At 39.8% G+C, this 9,271-nt stretch overlaps 1 protein-coding gene across 1 annotated transcript; it reads right to left on the minus strand.

Annotated features, from left to right (window-relative positions):
• Positions 1–466: 466 nt before the first annotated feature.
• lhx1a (LIM homeobox 1a) lies at positions 467–6,864 on the minus strand (the record flags this gene model as incomplete). The annotated part of the gene is made up of 5 exons (XM_080845225.1): positions 467–846; positions 2,089–2,254; positions 4,057–4,334; positions 5,013–5,236; positions 6,635–6,864. 5 exons carry the CDS (start codon positions 6,862–6,864, stop codon positions 467–469), a joined length of 1,278 nt encoding a protein of 425 aa, XP_080701351.1.
• Positions 6,865–9,271: the final 2,407 nt, after the last annotated feature.

Consider the following 9,271-nt stretch of genomic DNA (forward strand, 5'->3'; position numbering starts at 1 on the left):
GTGTTGTTCTCCAAGTGATGTTTTTTTCCTGTTGATGCATGGAGTGTTACTGGAGGGACGGTGGTGGGTTCAGGCCTTTCGCTGGGGTCTTTACCACGACAGAGCTGGGGGGCGCCAGCAGCAAAAAGGGATCAACGGTCACAAATCAGTCTTTTTCTGTGATTGAGTCCATGTTCTGATTACGAAAGAATAAAAATGAAGCAACTGGATAAAACCACAATATCGAGACAAATGTTTATGACCACACTGGCGTCTGTTGACTTCACTTCTTAGAATATCGCTCACCAAAAAAAAAAAAATTAAGCAAAAAATTTCAAATCAAATTTAAAACAATAAATATGGATGCCCAAAAGAAACTGTGACGTCCCTGCTAACCCTCCCTCCTCCTTTTTTCTGTTGTCCCCGACTCCTTTTTTCCCTCCACTGGGTTTGTCTATGTTTGTTCTCGAGGGAGAGGGGGTGGCAGCTACCAAACAGTGCCTTCATTCATTTCTGAGGGGGGGTGTGACAGGTGGTTGTTGTATCCGCCTCCATTGAGCGAGAGCGAGGTAAAGGACGGGTTGGGACCGAACACGTCTGACGACATGCTGTGCAGCGGGCCTGGGATGCCGGGCTCCGGGCTGGGCGAGTCGCCCGGGTGGTGGGACATGATGTCGGAGAAGCGCTGGACCTCGCTGGACGGATGGTGGCCCGGGATGGGATGGTCCATGCCCCCGAGGGGGGTCCCGGTGGGGCCTGACGACGGCACGAATGGGAGGTCTACTGGGGTCTGGGCCTGGGAGGATGGGGGCCCCTGCGGGAAGAAGTCGTAGTTCCCACCAGGACCGTAGTAATCAGTCTGATAATCTGGAGATTAACAAACGGGGGAGAGAGTAAGGGTTAAGAATGTGAAGAAAAGGAGGAAGGGAATGTTCCAGTGGTCGCTAAAACATACTGCCTGGAGTTCCACAGACACAAGGCCCCTCTGTCTCACATTAGTCACAGAGCATGTAAGACTTAAATCGAAACTGTATTTGGGCAGGATGAACAACGCTAGCAAGAAATTAATTAAAACCAGAGCATTTTATCAGTGATTTTACCTTCTGAGACCTAATTTCCTAGTTCAGCCACACAGTATGTTCCAGGGAGGAAGCTTTGCTTCGCAGCAGAATATAAAGTACACGACTGAAATAATTAAATGCTTCCATAAAAGGGAAGGAAGCTCATTGGAATTATTTCCCAGTAGTTTAAAGTCATTTATTCATTAATTATAGCCAGCTTGAATTAAATATTTTCATTGTTTGTTTACTCTCAAAACGTGCCATTTATGACATGAATGGAGCTCAAACAGTAATTACTTATAATTAACTAAAATAGTCATGCCGTACAAAAGGTGTGTATTGATTAAATAAAATAAAGCAAACCAGTGAACTAAATAAATACTTCAATAAATACATAACATGTTTTTATAAATAATGCACCATCTATTACAAAAAATGTCACAAAATTAACGACTGGAAATACTTATTTTCTATATGAGCCAATTGAGATCCAGTACAGAAAGAAACGCCACAGCTAATCTAACCTCTGTTAAATAAATTACGTATTTATTGAAACTACTATTAGATGCCCATAACAAAACAGGAAGGCATTATTTAATGATAATAGCCTGCATATACAGCTGCACTTGGTATTGTGCTAAAGGTTTCATTTGAGTAATTAGCCAATGTGCTTTTAAATATACTCTTGCTATATGCCATTTTCATATCGTGATCTCAAGTCGAAGAGGTCTTTGCTTCAACATAAAATGAGTATTGCATTGGCAGCCTGTGACCTTAACAAAAAACACCCTTATTCTATATGCCTTAAGTTCTGTATGTTTCGTCTAATAAAGTGCCTGAGTCAGTTAACATTTCTCCATCCCTCGTCTATAACAACATCATCGGGTTGTCATTACCCGTCACCTTGTCCGATTAGCCATTACGCATAATGCGCTTCAAAGGTTTCCTGGGGCAGCGCGACAAAAGACAACAAAGTTTGACAATGACGTGTTAAATGTTCCAACATTGTGTGAAAGGGATAAACCGGCAGAACTAAATGCAGTCTTACCTCCGTAGTAAGAAAACGGGCCGTTAGGAATAAGTTCTCCAGGTTCAAGTCGGTCCACTAGAGTCCTCATTCTCCTCGGACTTCGGAAGAAAGCGTGCCTTCTTGCGCCAAGGGCACTCAGTTGCTTCATTCTTCTCTCTTTGGACCGTCGGTTCTGGAACCATACCTGTGCCAACAACATTCAGGATAAGTGTCCAGTAATATTCTCAATAATATTTTGCACCATGCCATAACGCTATTTTCAAACTAATTAAGTACATTTGAATTTTGTCTCTAAAATACCTCTGTAACCCTTTTTCGTGTACTCAGAAATTAAACGGGTGAATGTATATATTTACTGAAGAGACATGCAAACACATGTCAACAATTTGATAAAACAATGACATATGATAACAAAAACAACAACAATAATAAAGTAACAATGATAATAATAACAATAAAACATTGTTGTTGTTATTATTGTTATTGATGTTATTAATGATAATAATAATATCACTTAGTTATAATTATTTAACAATAGGCTAATAGTAATACCCAAAGTCGTGCCAAAGCAGGCAAATAGTAATAGCTAACTTGCAATATTATTGTTTGAGTAAGGAGGGGAATTAATATGCTAGCCTAGACAGTGTCAAGATTAATGTCCAGTAAAATATTTCGTTCAAATTAATATTTTTCGTGGCACATAACAAACAAAGAAGTAAGATTATGTAGATATTTTGTAATGTTATCTTTTTCAATCTTTGCTTATGTTCGATGCACCTAATGATGATACGCACATGGCTCCAGTGTTAACCAGTGACTGCTGATGTGACTGAGTGAATTCGTATTGCAGAGACAAGATTACGCCTAATTATCGTCACTCCAAGAGTCTCGGATCTAACCTCACTTTAATGATCTTTTAACCCTCCATTTACCCCGACAGTGGGCCAGCAGCAGGAACTTAAAATCTCCAATTGATACCTAATAGGTCTGTTGTTACCGACATATTAACCGGCTCCGTGCGGTTATTATTTCGTAATCTAAACACTCATCTTTAAATTCCTTTAAGCTAATATGAGTTTACACTCACTCTTAATACCACAAAAAAAAATCAACGCTCCATTAATCTCCTACCTCATTTTTAAACTCTTGATCTTCCATTTCAATCTCATGTATGAAAATTAATGTATTCTCTTGACTGCTATTCATTAATCTGCTCTTGAAGATACTCAAACCCTGTTTGTGCTCTAGGTGGATCATTGGGCATTTGGAAGTTTCAGTACATAATTCTATCCAGCTGTTGGCGCACTTTTCATTTGTCCCCCTGAAAAACAGGCTTGCTGCCCACTGATTGTCAACAAAAGACAGTTGTCTACACTCATATAGTCACAAAATAATCTAATATTATGAAAAGTAATACATAATAGTAAAGTATATATTGTTGTTGATGTTGTTTGTTTGTTGTTATTATTATTGTTAATATTATAATTATTATTATTCGATCTTTTTTTTTGTTTTTTGAACAAGGGGGAGTGTGTCAGGCACATACGTGTTTCCACTTGACTGAGTGTGGTCCCAGCATGGCTAAATGTGGTCGCAAAACGTGATGGCAAGGCACTGCCAAGACACCCATCGTTTTCACCACACTCACGCCAATTGGCATCTCTAACCATTGCTTAGGCCAAGTAGAGAGAGATACCCGTATAAATCATTTCTTTAAAGAGTATGTCCTCGTAATCAAAGTCACCCTGCTTCAAATTCTAATTTAAACGGTGTTATCTGAAAGAATCCCTCTTTCAAATGAGATACGTCAAGGCGCTCGAAGGCAAACGTCTGCCTTTCGATAAAATGAGGCAAGTGCAAGGACAGCTTTACCCAATCAGGGTAAAACAATATAGCAAAATAACACGTCTTGAAAATAACTTCCAAAATGCATAGCAGCTACTGCAAACGCAATCCATACTTAAGTGCATTAAATAATACCAGTACCTGAATGACTCGCATATTGAGACCAGTTTCTTGCGCTAGTTGCTCCCTGATGTGTCTCGTTGGTTTGGGTGTAGCCGCAAACGCTGCTTTGAGAGTCTCAAGTTGCTTGGCTTTAATTGTGGTGCGTGGTCCTCGTCTTTTTCCTCCAAGATTTCCTTCGTCGTTTTCATTATTAACCGTTTCTTTGTCCGACAAATTGGCACTTTCAGAATCTTTTACATCGTCTTGTAGCGCGTCTTGAGAATCTGGAGATAAACTTGGATCACTGCAGGCCGTAACTACACAAAAAGAAAAGAAAAATGCAAATTGCCGTAAATAAAGAGCAATCCAGGCTCCTTCTGACCTATACGTATACTGTTTAAAAAGGGTTGTACAAAATTATAAAGGTATATTACAAAAAAGGTATATTACATTTAGCATTTCATAATGGGATAAGTATTACGTTAATGTAAACAACACAACAATATTGTACATTTAATAGGAAAAATGGAAATATAAATATTTTAATATTTGGAGGTTTCGGTTCCACACTATTTTAATAATCATACTCATATCTCACTGAATCATGATCATTATTGTCCGTTATTGTCTTGCAAGACACAACAACACACTTGTTTAGTATCAGATGTAGCAGGATTAAAGAAAGGATTAAAGTAAAATTCTGCACTGCTCCGAGTCTTGCACACTAAGTGCAAACGTTATTTAAACCAATCAACAAAACAGAAGAGCACCATAGGCCTACAACCTTTTATCTTTTTCAGTTGGACACTATCATCCCGAAATAAACATAACTTAATGATGTAATTTGGTCCTAGGACCTGTAAAGTGCCAATAATAAATGGACACGTCCACCCCCTTAATTGTGAGCTACTAATGTTCCTTTTCAAAATGGCGACGCCATCCCTTATAATACCCCTCTACATGCGAGAGGGTCCTTTCCTGTTCCTAAGTCTCACCTGATAAGAGGTTGGTGTCTTTTCCATTGGAGTTGCTTAAATAATCTTCTTTGCAGACAAATTTGTTCTCGTCTATGATGTACAGTTCCTCTCCTGTGGATAGCTGCTTGTTGCACATCATGCAGGTGAAACAGTTCAGGTGAAACACCTTGTTCCGTGCCCTTCGGACCAAGTCATTTGGCGAGATCCCCTGACTACAACCCGCGCACTTCGTCCCAAACCGCCTGCAAAAAGAAATATACAATGATGAATTTCACTTTCTTGGACAGTCAGAAAAAAAGACGTCAGGAGGCCTCTCTCCAGGCCTCTAAAATAGGACTCCTTCATTGTTAACCATTTTGTTGTTTGTGGTTTGGCTCGGTTTGCCTACACAAGGTCTGCATGTTATGCTGTTTTAATCTTCGAGAAGAAAGACAATGTATATACGTGGAAGTCTTTTTTAAACGGTGGCCGCTAGATGTAAAATCATCATATTCCAGTTCCATGTGTTAGTTGATAATTTGTTGATAACGAAGCTTCCAAATTCAAGCTTCCGAATGTGAGTTTATTCTACAAATAGGATAAAACAATGTTTTCTTAGTGCTGCACAGTATTAATATTTGCTAAATGCTACGGCTTTACAAATTTTTATTTGAGCAAATAATATAATACACATATGTAACCCATACACATTGTGGGCCTATACCTGTAAGGAGCAAATATACATTTTGTTGGTCGCACCTTCTAATAGTGTGTATTCAGATTCCGCACACTGATTGTTGATTCCAAGTCTGTGATTGCATTGTCTATGTGTTTCCTCTTCAAATTGGTTTATTATTCAAATCCACTTATCGCATCTTCACTCGAACCCCGGCAAACACGGGTTTGTACAGACAGCTTGCCACCGGGCCAGGTTACACTTCCCTTAAGAAGCTTGGCAAAGTATTGATCCCTGCGGCTTCCCTGGCTGGCAATTCTTGTAAACAAAGTGTGATTTCCTTGAGACCCTCACTGCGAACGAGTGCACCAGTACACAGACGTCTAATGTATGTGGTCTTTTGTTTAACATAACAATTCAAATTAACAAGCTTTTAATTAGTGACTGTCTTGATCAAAGATTCTCCAGGTTCACCACTGGGTCTTTATTTCACACCTCGTGTTTTGAATGGACTTCCCTTCGTTGAGTGTTACACAGATTGCATATTTGGCCAAAACGTGTTTTTTTTTCAGAACAACTGTTTTAAAAATGCTGGCTAATCCACCAAGAATAAATACACTTTCTGCATATGATAATAAAATATATTATTAGACGAAATAATATTGCTGTATTGACCAAGCACATCTATTTTAACCAAATAATGACATTAATTGAGGTTATTTGCTAAATAACACTTCAATTATTTATGTCTTGGCTGACCTGTTTATGTTATGTAGCTACTACACACCCTATCCTCTCCTTATAAGAAATTGAATACTACGGGTGTGCCAGGACGGAGGCCTGTCCATCACCATTTCTCAGGACAAATAAAATGGTGCATTGTTCTAAGAATATTCTTGGACACCGAGACTATTCTAATGATGAGACAGTAGATAGGCACTGGAAATAAACAAAATGGTTTAAAACAAAAAGTAGGTGGTCTTACCTAAAGAAGTCGTTTTTGCAGTAGAGTTTCCCCTCTCGAGAAAAGCATTTCTCTGTTAGATTACATTTACACTCGCAGCATTGTACGCACTTGACGTGCCATGCTCTGTCCAACACATTGAGGAGAAACCTGTCCAATATAGGCCTTTCGCACCCAGCACAGTGGACCATCGTCTTTGGCTGTGCTCCCACAACTCTACCGTTGTCTGGACAACGCGAGTATCTGTTCATTCAGGGTTGTCTCTCAAATCAGCAATCAAGAGATGAACGATACCGTGCGCGTTAAGGTAAGGTAAGGGGTTTGAGGTTCCTTTTCGTTTGGAAGTCCAGGTCAGGCAATGGGAACAGAACTGTACGCGTCGGTGCCTCTCCTCTCAGTGCCAGTTCTCAGTAGGAATATCTGTAAAGGTCCACAATTGGGTAGAAGATGACGGGTTGCCAGGTTGGGTATTTCTCGGGGGTGAGGTAGTACCAAAGATCCTCCTCTGTAGAAGAACAGTAATTCAGAAAAACAAGAAAAAAGAAAAGCCAGTGCGCGCGAAAAATCAAGCCTCCACGTATATGCCGCCTAAAATGTAAGCATCATTTCGCATCAATGCGTCACTGTGATCATCAAAGTGGGGCATTGAATGAGAAAACGATGTATCTAAGTCAGTGTTGTATGGCATCAAATTTTACAGCAGAGCTTTCAAGGCAAGGCTAACAAACAAGACACGCGTGCCCCAAAACACATGAACGCACTTAGACATCACCGCGTATCCACACTGTTGAACACCATCGGAAAAAACAGAACGTTACAACGTTGGTGAAAAACTGCGTTTCCCTTCTGCGTTTCTGATTTCCTTCGGTTTTTAGAAAGCGATGTTATAGAGTGCAGGTTTCGTGTGACATCTCAATGCAGGATTGACGCTCCTCGCACAGCCCTCAGTATTCTGCATGTTCTTGAAAGCACACGAGCCATCCTTATTCACAGCCCCGTGACGTCACTCGAGGCTGAGGCCAATCAGCACCTTTCCGTTCAAGTAACCATTAGCTAGCCCCTCGAAGCTTTACAGGCGCAGTCTGTACTATTTATAGGGAACAGAAGAAACCAATTGTCAAAAAAATCCAGAAACTATCATATCTTTGATAATGTGGACAGCAGACAGAAAACATATAGACCTTCCAAGTAAAACAGCGTAATTCTCTCGTCGTTGTGTTTCCATGGAGGAACGGACATCAAAATACACTTAACAAGGTAGCTATGCCGCTTCATTTTTATTTTAAAGCGAAGTAGTGACTGTGTCACTTTTGCATAAGTAGGGCCCATGTTTAGACATGTATTACAGTGTCATCAACTGGCGTTCATCCTACTTGATGTCTGGTTGAGAGAGGGGTTTACGGGAAGAGAACATCTGCGAAACAATGAATGACAAAAGTGTCTTGACTTTGAATTAATATTAGTCTCAGTATAGATTGGTAACGCGACGTCAACAGACAAAATTAGTGGGACTGTTTAACTTCTTGAAAGGTGGATGGTAGCGGTACTTGTCATTTGGCAAGCGCAACGCCTCGGATATCAAACTCTCTACAGAATTTAGATTGTTTTTAGAAGAAGACTGCTCTATAGAAGAAAAAAGGTGGTAATGCATTTTTGTTGTCCAACAGTCTCGCCAGGGCACATGGGGAGGTAAGTCTGTTAGGATTGCCATTTATTCATGTGACTCTAGACAAACTATTTACAAGAGTTTGCATTTATTTTCTTTTAAGATTTCATGATGTCATGCCCTTACATGATCCGACTACGCTGTTTTGTCGATTGTTAATTGATACATTTTCTATTACACATTATTTAAACTTCAATGCAAGCTCCCATTAAGGGGATTAAAGAGTAAATTGCATTGATTGCTATTATCCTATCGGGTCTCCATCCTCGTAACCTTAGCGATTAGTCTCCCTTTGGTCTTTTGTCTAATGGGGGAAAGTGAAAGACGAAGAGGCTCTAAAGTTTACAGTTGAGCAGATCGCCCTGACAGTTTTTGATGGTCCAGACACCTTTGGATGTTTAATTAAGATGAGCAATATACAGGAAGTTTTAGTATTGCGCTTCCAAACATATCCTTGTATCTCTTTTATGCCTAAATAGGCAAGTCAAAAACTACTCATGATTGCTTTAAGAGGAACTTACAGAACATGTTGCTGAACACCCTGCGCACAAGATAGGGATACGTGAGATGGCTTGAGACGCTCTAGTCATGATCCATTTGCAGTTTAATAAGATAGCATTACGCCTCATAATTTCACAAGTGAATACAATCACAAATACATTGAAAGTGGACCGAGAAAAATAAGTGAAATTTACAACGTTTTCATTAAATAGCTACCTACTTTAAAAAAAGGAGGAACGAAAGAGAGAGGGAAATATGGTTGGAAAGAAAGGTAGTGGAATTTAGTGGAATATGTTTACAGGACTCTTGAGACATCCATATTACTCTTTAAGGAGATATGGAGTGATAGAAAGTTCAAAATAGGTTTAGCCTTAGCAGTGGCTGATGAGCACAACATGTGATCATGAAGGTCCTTTCCCCCACAAAACGTTTTCTTACATCACCACCCACTGCACGAATTATAGGCTCCACTTATAATAAGCTCCAAACAG

The sequence above is a fragment of the Sprattus sprattus genome (assembly GCF_963457725.1).
Source record: "Sprattus sprattus genome assembly, chromosome: 9".
Lineage (NCBI taxonomy): Eukaryota > Metazoa > Chordata > Actinopteri > Clupeiformes > Clupeidae > Sprattus > Sprattus sprattus.